The 19,363-nt window shown below is 34.2% G+C and overlaps 1 protein-coding gene across 7 annotated transcripts in view; it reads left to right on the forward strand.

Moving 5' to 3' along the window:
• The first annotated feature begins 967 nt into the window (after positions 1–967).
• Positions 968–19,363, forward strand: part of ABCC9 (ATP binding cassette subfamily C member 9) — a 113,221-nt gene continuing 94,825 nt past the window's right edge. Inside the window, exons 1-5 of one of the 7 annotated variants that reach the window (XM_039882521.1) lie at positions 968–1,253; positions 2,362–2,479; positions 5,398–5,559; positions 8,831–8,972; positions 13,485–13,606. In XM_039882521.1, the coding sequence (XP_039738455.1) occupies positions 5,418–5,559; positions 8,831–8,972; positions 13,485–13,606 (406 nt within the window). In that variant the 5' untranslated portion in view covers positions 968–1,253; positions 2,362–2,479; positions 5,398–5,417. Of the gene's footprint in view, positions 1,254–1,803; positions 2,014–2,361; positions 2,480–5,397; positions 5,560–8,830; positions 8,973–13,484; positions 13,607–19,363 lie in introns of those variants that run through there. The other 6 variants (XM_039882527.1, XM_039882522.1, XM_039882523.1 and 3 more) reach the window with 6 other exon arrangements.

A 19,363-nucleotide genomic window follows, 5' to 3' on the forward strand; every position in this document is an offset into this window, starting at 1 on the left:
TGTTTTGTGACTGCCAACAATACAAAATATGCTTAGAAAAAAAATAATAACCATAATGTACTATTAGCTTTTACTGCACGGATAGGCACCCTCTCAGAATTTCAAAGGGATTATCTGACTTACCCTCACATCAAACCTATGAAGCATTTTTTGTTTTTAATTTGTCCCATCGAATGGTTGAGAAAACTGATACACAGAGTGATTAAGCAACGTGTCTGAAATTTGAGCTAACAGGTGGGATAGCAGGATTTGATAGCAGGCTGGCTCCCATGTCCATGTTTTTAATCACTGCACTATATGGCTTTGTTAAAATATAACAAAATGTTTTCAGTAGTTTTATTGGTTTGGGGGCTCATTGGTGTTTCATAGTTTTTCATAACTTCCGAAGTTTCTGCAATAACCATGACTTTATCATTCTGATCTTACTAATGGTTTTATATATATATATATATATATATACACACATATATGTATATATATGTATATATACACACATATATACATATATATATATATATATATATATATATATATATATATCTCCATTAAATCTCAAAGTCAATTTGATTTTGTGTCGGCACACTCAGAGCCTACATCTAGGAATTATCTGCACCCCTTATTTCCAATTCTCTCTCCCCTCAGACGCCCTGGAAAACCTCTGGTGCCGCTTCCAGCCTGTTCACGGAGTCTCCCCTGGTTCTACCCACAACAGTACTCGGATCCTCATCCTTGAAGGACGCTCTTTTCTTCCCGCGCCTGCGTCGCGCCAAATAGCTCTAGAGTGCAATTGCAAGTTTTTAAAGGCCGCAGGGTGAGAGTCTTCGGGACCCTCCAGGGTGCCCTAGCGGCCGGGGGTTCAAGCTTCAGTCTTTAGCTGAGGCCCCGCACCCATCCGGGAAGCAGCGACCTTCCCAGAGTGAGGCGCCCATGGGGAAATCCCTCCGGGCTTGCATGGCGGGAATCAGTCGAAGAGGCCGGGAGGGCGCCGGAGTTCGGGATTTGCAATTCAGGTCCAGGGACCTGCTTCCGGTGCCGGCGCTCCTGCAGCGGTGCCCCTTGGGGGGTTGCGCACTGAACTACAGAGGCACCAGCCTCGGACTGCTTGGCCATCCTTTATCAGATTAGGACAGTTGCTGAAAAAACAATGGTTCTTCCAAGCTGACTGAGCACTGGCCCCTGAGAAAAATCAAGTGTTAATTAAAGAAGGTTGTCTGGAACAAAATTTACGGCTTGCGTCCTTGTGGGGTTGTGGGGTGAGTGTATTTTAAAAAACGTTATCTTCTTGAGAATAAATGATCTCTTTGGTAGAGAGCAATAGTGGAGGGGGGATGCTTTTTGTCCCGCTTTTGGGGAGCCAGGACGAGAGTTGAGTTGCGGCAGCTGGGCGACTGGTCCGGAGGAGTAACCAAGTTTTCCAGGTCGCTGGAGCAGTTATTGGGCTTGAGTGTTCCTTGCTCCTGTGAGACATTCTCATGATCTAACACAGCCCGGCAGGCAGTTCCTCTGTCTGGAATGAGCCCTTCATTTCTCGGGTCTGCTTAGGGGGAAAATGGTGACACCCCTAAATCTGCTTCCTTATGCGGTTAATAAAAAGGCATAGAGCCGGGGGGGAAAAATTACAAGTGCAAGTGTTTCGACGTTTTAAAAAACTGACTCCGGTGAATCGTTGAATCATGCGTTTCAGCGTCTAATGAAGTTTGGGGGACGCATATTCCTTGCGTTTGTAAAATCTCTGCACTGCGCGCCCCAAGTTTGCCGCTCCCATGCGGAAAGCTGGGCCGAGCGGGGGTGGGGAGGGTCTTCAATCCCAGGCGCTGCGCTCGGGGCTTCTTCCCAGTTTCCTGCCTCGGAGTCGCTGCGTCCGCCCCAGCCCAGAGCAGTTTGTGCAATTTAGAAACTCGATAGGAGGCAGCAGCTGATCTCCCACTACCCTAAAAATAATCCACTCCGAATAATCCACTCCGGCGCCCTGCATGCTTCGGCTAGGGGAGGAAAACTCTGCCTTCGGAGTAAGTGAGTCCGTGTCTTTTACATCAATATCATTTAAAAATTTTTAGAATAACTGTAAGCTGTCGATTTGAAGATAACATTTCGGCATCCAAAAGGCGTCCGCGCACTCTCGCAGCGCTTTGCCTTCGTGGTGGCTATTTCTAGGATTAAGGGACCGGGCCCCAGCCGGGAATGAGAGAGCATGGGGATCAGGTTTTCAGCTTTCCTTGCAAAACTCTGCCGGCTCCTTCTTAAACCAACTGGAGATAGTACAAGGAATTATTACTAAATTTTTTTCCTCTTAGACATTTCCTGTATTGTTCATTAAATAGCTTTCTATCTGCTCAGTTTTTGTTACTCTTTGCTTTTTAGGAGTTTTGCGTCCCGGTTTGAAATTTACACTGAAGAGAGTTTAGGAAGCCGGTGTTCATTAGGAGGTAGCACAAGTGCACGAATAGGGGTTTGAAGCAGCTTCAAGAGATTGTCCAAGGTATTTATTTGTTGCTTTATTTGTTCAGTTTGGAATTAAAAAAAAAAAATCTCATTGGAGTGTTTGTCTAAGGAATTTTGTCTGCTGAGTAGCCCCAACATTTCCTTTGGTATGCGATAGAACTTCAAAGGTTGCATTCAGATCAAGCACTGAAACAGAAGTCAGCAGTCATTTTTGTTAGTTATTTTCGTAGTTGGATTTGTCATTCATAGATAGACAACTAGACAGACATCTTTTAGTTCATATTTTATGAACCATCAGCTGAATAACTTCAAGAAGTAATTACATTTGTTTTCATAAGTGCTGATCCTGAAAATGCCCTAGATAATGATAAAGTCCTAAGTAAGTTCTTAAAAATGTCATGTTTCTTTATCTTAACATAATTTGACTAATCTCAGAATAAAAGAATGAGTTATAGTGTGTATAAGAATGAAAGCTTTAATATTGCTTTTAGTATGTTTTCTTTAGGTGTTTCCAGCATGCTAAATTCTCAGGGATTGCTACTGCATTAGAAATGACAGTTTCGACTGAAGAACAGGAGAGAGTACTAGTTTTCACTTACTTTACTTTTATTCATCGACTAAATCCAAATTTTATAACTCCTGAGTAGAGTTTCTCATAAAGTGTATTTCAAGGAATAAGAGTACTGAGAGTAGTATTCTTGCCATGAAATCATAAGTTTAGTCATCAAAGCATATTTCTGTTTTCTGCTCTACAGAACACTCCTATAATCAAAATTTCACTTTTAATGCTTGTTTTTAAAGTCCATTCAGTCAACTTCTTCAGCTCTATCGTCTGTCATAAGCACTTGAACAGCTTTCCATGGGTTTATGCTTGTGGGGAGAAAAAAAGCCATGTCTTTTTGTCTGGCTTCTCTTCTCTCTCCCTCCTCCTTGATGCTGGGGCCTCTGTCAGTGCTTAGCTGAACTAGGCAGATCCATAAGAGGCGGGGCTGAAGGATGGCACGTGACAGAGTTTAGCAAGAGCGCAGTTATACCCTTCCTAAAGCATTTCTAACTTAACCTGGGTTCTGGGCGGGAAACCGTGAATGACAATGGAGAGCTAAGAATTAGTTTAAAATCCAGATTGAATAAAAAATTTCAGGTAAACACAATAATTTTCAACGTATCTATAGTAAAATTTACTCCTTCCCTCTTTTTATCCATGTTTGGTTGTACTATGAGCTGGCTTTTAGAATGTGCCACCTGCGCAATGTATGTTAGAGAAGGATAAGGGTCAAGGGGAAAAGGATGAAAGAGGAGACAGGAAAAATCACAAAGAGAGATATGATGAGAGACAGTAAACAGACTGGGAGCCAGGGGGAAATTTTGAGGTTAGAGATTATGGTAGAAGGAAGAAATCTTTTAAAGCTTTTGCTTTACCAATCTGAAGTATGCACCTTAGTGTGATTATGCCATTGTATATTTCTCTGACTTTTAGATCATAAACTTTACATTATACCAAGAACTATTGGAATTAGTGTAGTTTAATTTATATAGACTAAGACCACAGGGACTGTGTTTGTTATCTGCACTATTGGATACCTAGTGTCTAGCACATAATCAGCAACAATAAGTACTTTTACAGTTAATTAATTAATGACCTCACCTCCCAGACATTAAGTACATGGCTGAAAATGTTCTTTGACTTTTTCAGGTTGTTGTATTTCTCTGATATTTTCTTTTCACATTCACACAGATTTATCCAACGGTTAATTGATAGGCTTCAGGATTGATTAAATACTATGCAGGCAATGTAGAGTTAATGAAGTGTATATTTTGCAAATTCAGATTATGTTTTTAGCATCCAACTTGATGATAATGATTAAATATCAAGTTTTAAAATGTGGAAATTGGAATATTATAATTTGGGATAAAATTATAAAACCAACTAAAATAAATAAAACAGTTTATACATATTTTTCAATTTAAAGTGGGCTTAAAGTTTTCTTTTATCATCTCTACTAAGTAAAAGAAGTAGTCTTAAAAATTCCATTACTAGTTTTTGTTTTTTAGTTTGTTTTTCCATCTTTACCAGAAATACATCTAACATATAATTATGGACTCATAACTTCCACTGTATTGTTATTTTAAAAAAATCTCAAGTCCTTTTTAATTCTTTTATCTAGCTTAGAACTTTAATAGTTAATAAAGATTTGCCAAGTATATAACCTCATCTTGAGTTTTTTTAAAAGTATAACTTTTTTTTTAGATGAAAAAAGTTCCAAACTAGAGAGCATGTCAATGATTTATCAAAAAAAAAAAAAAAGGAGGGGTTTACCAGAAATAATACATGAGAAGAATACTATATAAGCTTTTATAGACTGTAAACACATAAGCTTTCTATTCTATTTATGTAATGCTTTATAAAAGTTTTGCTTGAAATTTGTTTTCTCCAATAGTTTACCTACAGTGGCCAATTTTTTCTGTGTAACACTCTGTTTACTTTCTAGGAAAAAATATTGTTTGAACCATTACTAAATCAATTATCAATGAAAGGGAAGAGAGAAAAAGTACTACCTTAGTTATTCAAACTATTGCCAACCTTTGATAATCTAACTCAGAATCCAGGTGACATAAATATGGAGAAGAAACAAAGTCCAGTGAAGTTAAAATATTGAACTGCTGCTTATTTTAACAAGAATAGATATTTTCTTAAAAAAATAGGTTGGAGGCTGTGCGATACAGTGGAGGACCAACATAGTTTTTAGTCAGATACATGTGGGTGTGGATGCCAGCTGCCTACTGGTTGGCAAGTTCCTACCAATATGAACCTCAGCATCCTCCTCTGAATTGTGAATAACTCCACAAACATTGCATGGCTATCCTGAAGACTTAAGATAACACCTCTTTAAGGCTGTAATTTTATGAAGGAGAATTTAGTAATAAGAGGCCCTTTTTCTTTTCTCTTTATTGCAGAGTAAACCATAGAAGAAGAAATGAGTCTTTCATTCTGCGGTAACAACATTTCTTCGTATAATATCTATGATGGTGTCTTACAAAATCCCTGCTTTGTGGATGCCCTCAACCTGGTTCCTCATGTCTTCCTGTTGTTTATTACTTTTCCAATATTGTTTATTGGTAAGTAATCTATTGTCCTATATTACATTGCCTAATGTTTATAAAATTTTTCTTTTTTTTATTTAAGTATAGTTGGTATACAATCTTCTATTGGTTATATTAATTTCAGGTGTACAACATAGAGATTTGATATTTTTATACCTTACAATATGATCACCTTATTAATTCTAGTAATCATCTGTCACTGCGCAAATTTATCACACTATTATTGACTATATTCCCCTTCTCCTTTTCACGCATCTCCCCACCCTCTCCCTTCTGGTAACCATTGCTTTTGTCTCTGTTCCTGAGTCTTAAAAGTCTTCTTAATGGCTGAGAGTTGGTATACTGTTGACTGATTTTTACAACATGAAAACTGATATATAACTCTGTGAGAAAAGAATGAGCAAGTATTTTGTGTTTTCCAAACATTTGTGTTTTGGGGATGTGATATTCTGTAGGTAAAATAGAAGTCATATGCTGTCTTAGAAGTGGATTTCAAGTATCAGTAGCAGTTTTTTGAGAAGAGGGAAAAGAGAATTATATGAGATAGGTCTAGAGCATTTGCTGAGTACTTGCTTTGTGCTAGGTAAAGAGAATGGAAATTGGGTAAAACACAGTACTTGCCTAGAATAGGCAAGTGAATAGGCAAGTCACTGGAATAGTCCAGTGAAACAGACACATCCAGAAATGACAGCAGAAGTTCTCTTTTATCCATGGTTTCTCTTTCTACAGTTTCAGTGACCGGCCATCAACTGCAGTCAGAAAATACTAAATGGTAAATTCCAGAAATAAACAATTCATAAATTTTAAATCGCACGTTGTTCTGAGTAGCATGATAAAATCTCGTGCTGTCCTGATTTGTCCCACTGGGGATGTGATTCATCCCTTTGTCCAGTATAGCTACAATGTATGTGCTACACAATCATTTGTCACTTAGGAGCCACCTTGGTTGTCAGATTGACTCTTGAGGTATCACAGTCCTTCGTTCAAGTAACCCTTATTTTATGTAATAAATGCCCCAAAGTGCAAGAGTAGTGATGCTGGCAATTTGATATACCAAAGAGAAGCCAAAAAGTGCTTCTTTTAAATGGAACGGTGACCACAATACAATAACATTTTAAGAGAGAGATATCACATTCATATAACTTTTATTACAGTGCATTGTCAAAATTGTTCTGTCTTATTGTTATTGGTGTTAATCTCTTACTTTTTCCTAATTTATATATTAAACTTTATCAGGTATATATGTACAGGAAAAAAATAGTATATAAAGGGTTTGTTACTATCTGTGGTTTCAGGCATCCACTGAGGGTCTTGAAATGTATCCCCTGAGGATAAGGGAGAATTACTGTATACCACGTTATAAGCCCAATTACAGATATAGGAACAAATTATCTTGAGAGTTATCCTGCCAGAACAACTAAGTCTTCTTGGGGCTGATGCGGAAGATTGTATAGAGAGTGGTATGTTTGGGGACTTGAAGGGTATAGAGCATGCAAGTTAAAGTAGGAGTGATGGGATGTATTTCAGGTAGAAAGAGTACATGTGCAAAATATTTGGAGGAGTTAAAAGTATAGTTTTTCCTATTATTTTATATATGTACAACAGTTTATATATGTACAAAATTCAGTTATTTAGAGCAATTATGTATAATTTGTGTAAACTTCTCAAAACAACCAAAATAGACCTTTAAACTTGTTTTAAATTATAAAATATTTTTCATGTATAAAAATGACAGAGACTACTATAATAAACATTTATTGAACCTACTGCCACTCATCTTAAGGAATCTAACAGTAAGAATATAAGCGAATCCCTCTGTGTACCATTTCGTGAGCCTGTTACTCTTCTCATGTCCTATGTTCTCGTCCCTTCACGGAAGATAACCACTATTTTGCCACCCTTTTGAATTTGGTGTTTAATATTCCCATGTGTGATTTTGCTCATAAAAATAAATGAAAAAATTATCAGACTTATTTTCTTAAGAAGAAAATTAGCACAATTTAATGATATGCTTTAAAGAAAGCTTTAAACATACTTTATATGCATTTTTTTATTTATTTATTCATTCATTTATTTATTTATTTATTTATCTATCTATCTGTCTATCTAATTAATTTATTAATTGAGAGGCTGGCATTCCAACAGTGATCGAAGAATTTCTGTTGTATGGCATATCGTATCATGCAGAGACCACCATACTCTTGGCACATGGTTATTTATGTTAAGCAAGTGTACAAACATCAAATATATTGGTACTACAGTGGCCATTTATAGAAACACTATTCATATATATGGTATTATTTGTAGGACATTAAGAATGCCCTTTGACCAAAAGTAAGAATTCCATTTTTAAAATTGCAATTCTACAATTAATAATTCATTTTCGACATCCAGTTAACTTCTTGAGAGCAATGACTGTGACACCCCTGTTTGCATCTCTATCATCAAACACAAAGGCTGAAAAAAACGGTATTTGAATCAAATGGAATTGGAGTGAACATTGTCAAAGGGAAATGGAGAAAAATGCAGACTATTCTCTCTGACATTGGCTTCTTGAGTTAGTGAGAGTTCATAAAGAAATCTCAAAGAAGAATCAGGTATAAGGAAAATTATAACGTTGCAAAAAAGACACAGGGCTTGCCTATGAGTTTATAGCAAGAATTCTAGTAGAATATGTTAAATATAACTTGTTTTCTAATAATGAAATTCTTTGGGAACAGCTAAGACATGAATCAATTTTCTTTTTAAAGAATGCTTCAGGGGTCCCTTTTATCCATATAGAAATTCCTTCCTGCAACATTTCAGGCACAAACCCACCTTCATTCTTGAAGTATGTGGAACTGTTTTATATTTGAAAAATGAGGGGAAAAAGAGTGATAAAAGGAGACAAAGTGGAATCCTTTCCTAGCACACCATATATTAGTTCACATTACTCTCTGTCTTTTGAAGAAAAACCATAAAAATTTTACTAAAAAGTAATCTTGAATTTCTTTTCAGTAATGAGCTAAGGGTGAATCTATAATGTTCTTGATCCTGCTTAAAAGTTGTCAGTGAACAAAACTTAAGCTTTCTTTGAGAAAATATCACTACCACTGGTGAATAGTTCTGGCCCAGTCATAAGTTATCATTTTTGTTACATGATATGCATATTATTAACAGTTGACTCAACTAATGAGTCCTGTATTTCATCACCAAATATGGCTTTTGTAAGTTTTTTCATAATTTTAATCTTTTAGTTTATATTTTTAATTTTTCTCTCTCTCTCTCTCTCTTTTTTTTTTTTTAGGATGGGGCAGTCAAAGCTCAAAAGTACAAATTCATCACAACACATGGCTTCATTTTCCTGGACATAACCTGAGATGGATTCTTACGTTTGCTCTCCTATTTGTGCATGTTTGTGAAATAGCAGAAGGCATAGTTTCAGATTCGTAAGTGATTCGACTTAGTTAATGTGATTACACTATACATACTAGTGAATGTACTGATATGGATAACAGCTAAGAGCATACCAAATCAGACCTTCTTGGTCGTAATTTATAAGGAACAACTGCTGCCACCCATTTTTTATGATAATCATGCATGTTGTCCATATTTTTGTCTTGCTACATAATTTCTTTGATAATAGAAGTTCAGATCTCTGTGACTTGTGCTAATTGATGTTCTTTCTACATCCTTACTCTTTCACTTATGTAACCCTGGCAAAAAAAGTTCTGTCCTTTTAAACACTTTGATGTTTACTTTATCTTTCAAAATAGGTATAGATAGCAAGATTGTCTGTACTGATATATTACTTGAATAACTATATTTTTACATGTAAATATATACCAGTTCTCAGATGTTCCAATTTATTTTGTAAAGAAGCAAAGATAGATGAGGCAGGCTTTAAAGAAATGCAAGAACCAGTGAGGATATAGTTACAAATTGAGGCAGTGAGGATATAGTTACAAATTGAGGGGTTTCTCATAAAACCCCTACTTTTGAAGGAATTTTGTCATTCTTATAAAAGAAGTTTGTATTGGGCAGTTAGAATATAATGAATTCTGTTTATAAACTTGAAAATAATGTAGGGAAAATAATTTTATCACATAGCAACAGAAAATAAACTCAGGTAATAAGAAAATTTTGATTATGTAATTATGCTAAATGGTACACGTTTTTTTGAAGAGTTGATATGAAAAGGCCTTTAAAGTTTTTTTTTTAAAGTCCCCAAAATGATAAAAATGCCCCTTTACATCTGTTTATTTTTTGCTCTTGCAATTAACAAGGAATGAAACTTTAAGTTTTTGTCATGGAGCCAACTATTTTGTAATGTTTTATGATTTCTTTGCATATATGTGCACATCTTAGTTTCTGATAAAAAGAAATATCATAGACTCTAAGATATGCCATGCCTTCAAGCATTTAAAAGCTTAATTGGCTATTATTGATAATTGTTTAAAACTCTTTGGCATATTTGTATTATATTGTATTAGCATAGACAATTATAGTCTTCTTTTTTTCATCTTCTTGTATAAACTGACCCTACATGTTTCTATGTGTATATATAAAGTAGAAGATTGATCAGCTTAATACTTCCTAAAAACTTGACATCACGTAGGCAAGGATGACTCCTTTCCAGCCTTGTGGTTGATGTGTAGATTTAGTCAGAGACTTAGAATAGAGGGTGAAATAATAATGATGAGGACATACGCTAATGGCAGAACCTTGTTTAATAGTGATAGTGATACAAGAGACCCATGCTAAAAACCAGCAGAAATACACCTTTGATTTTGCACTATCCCTTCCTAATCTTTAGTTGTAGACTTATTCCCCTTACACTTCTTATCCAAGCCTCTCAAAAGTCATCTTCCAGTTACTTCTGAACTCAAAGATTTAGTTTGCTTTATCTCTTGCCTTGCCCTATTCTGGAAACTGCTTCTACAGGAATCATTAATGTCATTAATGAACATTAATGACAACTTAATGGATAGCTTTTCTTCCTTAACATAACTATTACATTTGGTGCTGTTGATTTTTCCTTCCTTCTTTTTTATTTAAACGAAGATTTTATGAACCATTTTTCACTTAAAATATCACAAATGCTCATTATAATTAGCAAAACAATACAAATAACTTCTTAAATGAATAATTGATTTTTTTATAGTAATACAAATATTAAAGCTATTAACTTTTTCTTTTGAAACATTCTTATCTGTTTTACACAGGTGTCTGCAATAAGTTTTCTCTTTTTTATTTCTGTCTAAATAATTTGTGATTATGGTGTAGATACTCTCCTAGGTCTAGGAATCATTTTCGCTTTGCTCTGTAGTCTAATTTGATAGGTTTATTATTAGGGCATGTAATTTGTTAAACAAATATCTTTTGGGATTTATTAACATTTTCATGATAATAAAATATTTGATTGTTTTATAAGTATTTAATGAGTGTTAGAAAATAATATATATTCTTTGCAGGAGAAAATTTTTTTTGAGTGTCCTGATTGGATTACTAAAGTCCTGTGTACTGATTATTTTTATATTATTTAACCCATCAAATTCTAAAAGTATATATTAAAATATTCACTATTATATTTTCATTTTGTTTTTTATTTCTATAATTTTCTTTGCTTTGAAATTATTCTTTTGTCCTCCTGTAATGTATGCTTTTCCTCTTAATTTTCTGACTAAAGATTTTCTGCTGTAATGGGATGTATATGCTTCTACCAGATCATTGATATCTGTGAATCATACTTTAAAAATAATAGAAAGAATAGGGTTAGGGCAACTGCTCAAAATCTATATAACTTTTTTTTTTCATTTTCTTTCATTTTATCTTGAAACTAGTTTAAAAAAATAAATTAAAAATGAATAAATAAAAAACGAATAAAAAAAGAATAAAATGAATAAAAAAATCTATCTAACTTTGTAAGTAGAGCACTAACAATATGATAGCAATCCTAATAAAAATACTGGCATGGTTAAAATACACCTTAAATACCTAATAAAGAAATGCCACAGTAAATATAAAACCTTACAGTAGCTGCTGCTATCTTCATTCATCTTTTATTATTGCTTCTCTTAATGATTTGTCATTTTTTTCTAACTTCTTTAATGGAATAATTTATTTGTTATAATTATTTCTTTTTGAATATCTTGGGTGTGGTCTTGATAACATTTTACAGACTTTAATTGGTAGTGTGCTCATTTTTAAATTTTCTATTAACTAAGTGTTTTTTAAAAATTCTTTCTTTGGTTCAGTAATTAAGGAGTATTAGAAGCATTTTCTAATTTCTCTACTGATGAAATATTTATTTCCTACTTTTTCTCTTTGACTATTTTGAACTATTTCTGGGAGATGGTGGGTGGTTTTTAAGCCAGTTTTTATGTTATCATAGTAGTTTCACATTTTCATTATCATGTGTATATTAATGATTCAAAATTTATCACTGATAACATTCAAAATCGCTACATACACTAGCCTATTAGACAATTTCTTTGCATTTTTATTAGACATTTCCACGATGTACGCATTGCTACTGAAACTTATTAGCTTCCTCTCTCCAATCTGCTCAAAATCTTATTTGTTCACACCACCGTCCACCCAAACACCATGAGAATTGTTTTCTACGTCTCCATCATTATCAGCCTCAGACCTAAACACTATTAAAGTCCTGTCCATTTTAATAATTAACATTTTTCAAATATATTATTTCCTCCATGTTTCTGCTGCCAAAGTTTAATTCAGGTTTTTATCATTTCTCACCTGTGAGATTAGATTTCAGCTCCTTACCTTGGCACACAAAGCCTTTCATGATACATCCTATCTCAGATTTTCTATTTAAGGAACTACTTGAAAATTTGAACATGCTACATTGTTTTATGCTTCTATGTATTTGCACATTTCTGTTCCCTCTTTTTAAAATGCTCTTCCACCACTTTCCTGACTAGTGGACTCCTTTTTATATTTCAGTTCCCATTGTCAACCATACCTCCTCTGAAATGACTTTCCCAAATGTTCCTTTCTCCCTTACTCTTTCTAGTTACTAGTTACTTTCTTCTCTATACCATTTATGTACTAATATATTTAAGTAATATGAGAAAATATTAATGTTTAACTGTATGGCATTATTAATGCAAATGGAATTGAGAGTTGTTCATGCAAATCTGTGCTGTCATGTTTCTGAGCCACCCAAAGCTCTCTGTTGCCCTCAGAATGAAGCCGAGGCCCCTTGCAACCATACTGAATTGTCTGCAACACCCTTGAACCTTCTGCCTGGAATGGTCCTCTTTTTTCCTCTGGGTAGCAGTTTCTCATTCTTAAGGTCTCAGTTTAGAAGTCTATTCCTTCACAAGGCTTACTCTGTCTCAAACAGAGTATGCGCTCGCTCACCATCCCTTCACGTGTTATAGTGTCCTATTTACTACTACTCTCCTCAATAAATTCTAGATTTTGTGACCGCAGACACCGTATCTTGTCTTGTTCACTGTTGCGCCCAGAATCTGATACAGTGTCTTGACCAGCAAACACCTATGTGTTCAATGAATTAATGAAAATGGAGAAATCATTGAAAAGTTTAGGGAAGCTATCAAAAGAGAAACATACTTTTTTATGTATGTTAGAGTTCACATTCAGTCGATTGTTTTCACTTGCTGTAGGTGTTAAATTATTTCAACAGATCTGTCCTTCAGTATGGGAGTCGTTACATATGTGCTTTTGTTATAGGCATTAAGCTCTTGTTGAGCTGCATTTACCCAGCCTTCCACGTCAGGATGAATCCTTTTAGCGGAAGTGTGTCTCCTTATATAGTCTTCCTTTGTATGTTCACTTGGCAAGTACTACTACATTCTGTGTTTTAAATACCTTATTTCTAAGAGAGAGTTTTAATGTGTAAGTTGGAAACAAAATGAGAGACTGCCTGGAGTCACCAGCCGTAGACACTGACACTGTACCGCTCTCCGTAGACGGCGGGAGTCCCGGCACCTCCACCTCTTCATGCCGGCTGTGATCGGATTTGTTGCCACTACGACATCAATAGTATATTATCATAATATCGAAACATCAAATTTTCCTAAATTACTTTTAGGTAAGTATGATCAAGTGTTTCTCCCCCTTCAAAGAACTATTTATATTCCTTTTTCCGCATAGTAAATGCTATCAGCGTGGGCTGGCACTGGGGAGCATGGGAAAAACACTGTGAATAATTCTTCTGTGGTCTCCCAATAAATGTGGACATGAAGATAAGCTGAGTTGCTTTAGGCTGTGAAAACAACATCCCCACAGGAATTCCGATATCCTCTAAATGGTCCTCATGATGCATTGGCGTGTGGCGGAAAGAAAGTGGAGGGAACGAACCGGCTTTCTGGCTTGCAGAAGCTGTGCTCTAAGAATCAGAGCCCTTGCAAGGAGCTTTTGCACTGTATGGGCCCATGAACAAGTCATCTCATCTAGTTTCATGTGTTTCTGCCTTTGGCTTGGAGTCCTGAGGCATTTTCTGAAGGTTCAAGCCTTTCACTGGTACTGTGGGAGTGTCACACTCTTCCTAGAGCTGCTGTTAAGGCATGGGTGGTGGTGGTGATGGTGGGGAGTCTCCATGCAGCAAAATATCCTTCACAGTATGCTGAAAAATATGCTGTTCTGAGAAGCAGTGCCCCAAAGCATAGCCCTTCACATATGCATCCTACCTAACATTATCTTCTTAACTTTTCTTGACTCCTGTGCTGTAGAAATTGGAGGCTGTCTAAAATGTTCCTAATTTTATTTTTGCCTTAGGCTGAAATAATATAACTCATTCCCACTTAGTTATCTTTAACACTCTGATCCATCCTAGCATTCCTTGGTGTACACTTTCATAAAGAGCTGAGATGAAGGTATAGAACATGGATCATGGATGGGCTTCAGGGACCTGTGAATCTCCTAAAATTGTAGATAGAGTTGTGTGTGTTTGTGTGAATGAGTGCTTAACGATTTTCTAAGGTTCATAGACTTCATTAGATTGATATATGATGAAAATGACATTGACTACTAATATAAAAATTAAGAAAAGTAATAATTAAACCACATGCACATTATTTGCTTGTCCAGAGGACATTAAAATTTAAAGTAGGTAAGAGGAAAATACTGATTATTTAATTTTATGTTGCATCACAATATTCGATTGGGCAAAGGTAATCTAAGAATATGAGACAGGGTTAAATGTTAGTTTAAAATTCTTATCAGAGTCTGAATTATCTTAATAGAAAGCTGTTCAGTACAAAATGCCAGGCAGATATTGTCACAGAAATCTTTTCATGGAGATACCAAAATTTCTAGCAGGCAACCACAAAAACATGTACATAGTATCAGGAATTTGATGCGCTAGACCTTAAGTTTCTGAAAAATTGATGATGGTATGAGTTATAAGGTGTAATTAGAAAGGAAAAGTGCATTTTAATATTATTTTGAAGAAGATGTGATCAGAATCTGGCTGTAATTTTTATGTAGATACATGGCAGAGGGCACAATTCAATCATATTTGTGGAAGGACTTCTAGGGGTAAAAGATAGTTTAACTTTCTCCTTATTTTAGGAAAGAAATATTTGGACCTAGAAAAATTACACTTATTTTAATATCACAAAACTAGTAATTTTGTTCCATTGTATTATGACCATCACCAAACATACAGACAGTTGAAAGAATTATGTGAATACTCATGTATCTACCACCTAGATTCTTCAACTTACATTTTATTCTATTTATCACATATCTACATCTTTTCATCCCTCTATCCATTCGTCAACCCATCTTATTTTTGATGTATTTTAGAGTAAGTTGAAGACATTAACATGCATCACCTCCTGATTATTTCAGCATCCATTTATCATTAACTAGAGTTAAATACTTTATAGTTCTTTTTATGAGATAAAATTTACATACTGAAGTACAGTATGAAGTACAGTATAAACACCTGTATAACTCTATCATATAATATAGAACATTGCCATCATCCGTGAAGGTTTTCTTGTGCCCTTCACCAGTCAATCCTCACTTTCATCTCCACAAAGGTAGCACCTAATTTGATTTTTTCCCACCCTAGATCGGATTTGCCTGCTTTAGAACGTCACATAAATTTAATCATACAGTTTAAACTCTTTTGAACAAGACTTCTTCCTCTCAGCATGGTTTTTTTTTTTTTAGGTTTATTCATAATGTAGTATTGATCAGTATTTTGCCCTTATAGTTGTTGAATATTCCATTGAATAAATCTACCACAGTTTCTCCATTCTCTTGTTGACATATACCAAAACTATTTCCAGATTTTGGCTATCATGAAAATAAGCCACTATAAACATTTATGTGCAAATCTTTTTTTGGATATGTGTTTTTATTTCTCTTGGGTGAATTCCTGTGAGTGGAATTCCTAGGTCATAGGATAGATAGGTAAATGTTTATATTAGTAAGAAACCACAAGATCTTTTCCCAAAGTAGTTTATTTTACAGTCGCACTAACAATGTGTAGGAATTTCAGTTGTTCACATGCTCACCATCATTTGATAATTTTGATTTTCTAATTTAGCCATGCTGGTAGATATATACTATGTACTGATAACACAGTGTGGTTTTAATTTGCATTTCCCTGATGACTAATGATGTTGAGCACTTTTCGATGAAATTATTGGTCATTAGTTATATCTGTGAAGTGGCTATTCATATCTTGCCCGCATTTTTATTATTGAGTTGTAGGAGTTCTTTGTATATACTAGATACTAGTATGTCATCAGATATGTATTTTGAGGGTATTTTCCTCCCAGTTTGTGGCATGCATACTCATTTACTTAACAGGGTATTTTGATGAGCAGGAAATTTTAGTTTTTATGTATAATTTATCATTTTTCATGTGTAGTTAGTTACTGCTTTCTGTATCTTAAGAAATCTTTGCCTTCTCTCAAAACATGTTTCCTTCATAGTCTCCTGTTCCCTTTTAGAAGTTTTATAGTATCTGTTTTTATTTTATTATAATTTAAAATGATTCATTTTAAATTAATTGTGTATATGGTGTATGGTTGTCAAATGGATATCCATGTGTTCGAAACCATTTGTGGAATAGGCTTTCCATTTCTTATTGAATTGCTTTGGGACCTGTGTAAAAAATTAAATCAAATGACCGTTGAAGTTTGAAAAATTGTGGATTTTTATGCCATTAGCATTCTGTCTTGATTACTGTAGCTTCGAATGTCTTGAAGTCATGTATTATAATCACACAACTTGTTTTTTTGTTTGTTTTTCTTCCAATACTGCTTTGGATATACTATTTCTTTTGCATTACCATATACAGTTTAGAATCAGGTGGTCAGTTTCCACCAAAAAAAAGAAAAAAAAGAATCTAGGTGGGATTATGATTAAATTCATGTCTTGTTAGATTCACTTGCTGCTATTGCTGCTATTTTAAGTGGAATTGTATTTAAAATTTTGTTTTCCAATTTTCTTTTGTCATTGTATAAAATACAATTGATTTAGTATATTGACCTTATATCTTGCCACCTTGGAAATGTACTTATTACTTCTAATAATTGCTTTGTAGGTTTTTTGGTATTTCCTATGTAAACGAATATATCAGCTGAAAATAGAGACAGTTATACTTGTTTCTTTTCAAACTTTATGCTTTCTTTTACCTTTTTTTTTTTTTTGACATAATACACTAGGTAGGACCTCCAGTAAGATGCAGAATAGATATGGTAAGAGTGAAATCCTTGTCTAGTTTCTAATTTTAGGAGAAAAATAGTCTTTCATAATTAATTATAAAGTTAATTATAAGTTTCTCATATAAGATCTTTACCAGGTAACTGTTTTCTCCTACTCAAAGCTTGTTCAGAGTTTTTAAAAACCATGAATAGATGCTAAATTATTAGAGATTTTTTCTGCATTTGTCGGGACAATTATATTTCTGTTAATGTGTTTCTGTTGATCTACATTGATTAATTTTTCAAATAATAACATAACCATGCGTTCTGGACTAAGCCACACATGATCATGATATTTAAGCTGTATATTGCTAGAGTTGATGTGTTAAGGTTTTTTATCTATGTTGTAAGGGATAGTGGTCTGTTTTTTTTTTTCCTTGCAATATCTTTGTCAGGTTTTTATATGCTGGGATCTACAATGAATTAGAAAGTGTTCTCTATTTCTCTATTTTCTGAAAGACAATCTAAGATTAATTTTATTTTTTCCTTAAATGTCCAATAGAATTCACCAGTGAAGTCTTCTGGGCCTGTAGTTTTAACTAAGGGAGGATTTTTAAATTACAAATTTATTTATTTAGTAGATATAGATTCTTCAGAGTATCTAGTTCTTATGTCAGTTTTGGTAAGTTATAGTTTTCAAGAAATTTTCCACTTCATCTAAGTTTGAAATTTATTTTTATAAAGTCATTCAAGATATTCCCTGATTACTCTTTTTAAGTATGTAAGACATATAAGGATAATTCTTTTTTTATTCCTAATATGGGTAATATGTGTTATTTTCTCGATTGGTCTAGCTAGAGACTTACCAATTTTCTTGATCTTTAAAAATAAAAATCAACCTGTTGGCTTTGTTGGGTTTGTTCCTTTTCTCAATTATTTGTTTTTTCTTTTATTGTTTTCTATTCCCTCTTTTTTAGGGGGGGCTTTATTGAAATATAATAGACAATTAGTTACTCATATTTACGTTGTACGATTCAATGAGCTTTTTCAATTATAGTTGGCATACAATAATATATTATTTTCAGTTGTATAGCATAGTGATTAGAGAACTATGTAATTCACAAGGTGATCACCCCACTAAATATAATACTCTTCTTCCCCTTTATATATTTATTACATTGTTAACTCTTTTCCTTATGCTGTACTTTATATCTCTATGTCTATTTTGTAACCATTTATACTTTTTAATCCCTCTGCCCTTTTTCACCATCCCGCCTAAACTCCCTCCCACCTAGTAGCACTCAAAACATTCTCTGTATCTATGAGTTTATTTCTGTTTTTGTTGCTGTTGTTTATTTTGTTCTTTAGATTCTACATGTACGTGAAATCACATGATATTTTTCTTTATCTGACTTATTTCATTCAGTGCAATACTTTCCAGGTCCATCAAAGCAATATCTTTTTCTATCTCTTTCCTTTTAGTCTGCGTGTGTAGGAGTCTTGTGTTCTTATCCATTCAGCCACTCTAACTTTTGGTTGGAGCTCTTATTTATTTTCTATTTGAGGTACTTGTTGATAGGAATACAATTATTACCATTCTTTATTCCTGTTTTTGATACATGTTTTTTCTTCTTAAAGAAGTCCCTCCAACATTTCTTATAATACTAGCTTGGTGTTGATAAATTCTTTTAGCTTATTTTTGTATGGGAAGCTCTTTATCTGTCCTTTGACTCTAAATGATAGCTTTGCAGGATAAAGTATTCTTGGTTGTAGATCCTGGGTTTTTATCACATTGACTATTTTGTGCCAAACCCTTATGTCCTGCAAAGTTTCTTTTGAGAAATTAGCTGCCAGTCTTATAGGTGCTCCCTTGTAGATAACTAACTGCTTTTCTCATGCTGCTTTTAAGATTCTCTCTGTATTTAACTTTTGGCATTTGAATTATGATGTGTCTTGGTGTGGGCCTCTTTGGGTTCATCTTTTTTGGGACTCTCTGAGCTTCCTGGGATTGTTATGTCTATTTTCTTCACCAGGTTAGGGAAGTTTTCCGTCATTGTTTCCTCAAATAGCTCTTTAACTTCTTGTTTTCCTTTAGGTACCCCTATGACACGGATATGTTTACATTTAATTGTATCCCTTAGGCTCTTTAAATTATTATTATAGTCTTGGCTTCTTTTTTCTTG

Source organism: Pteropus medius, unplaced genomic scaffold (genome assembly GCF_902729225.1).
Source record: "Pteropus medius unplaced genomic scaffold, Ma_sr-lr_union100, whole genome shotgun sequence".
Lineage (NCBI taxonomy): Eukaryota > Metazoa > Chordata > Mammalia > Chiroptera > Pteropodidae > Pteropus > Pteropus medius.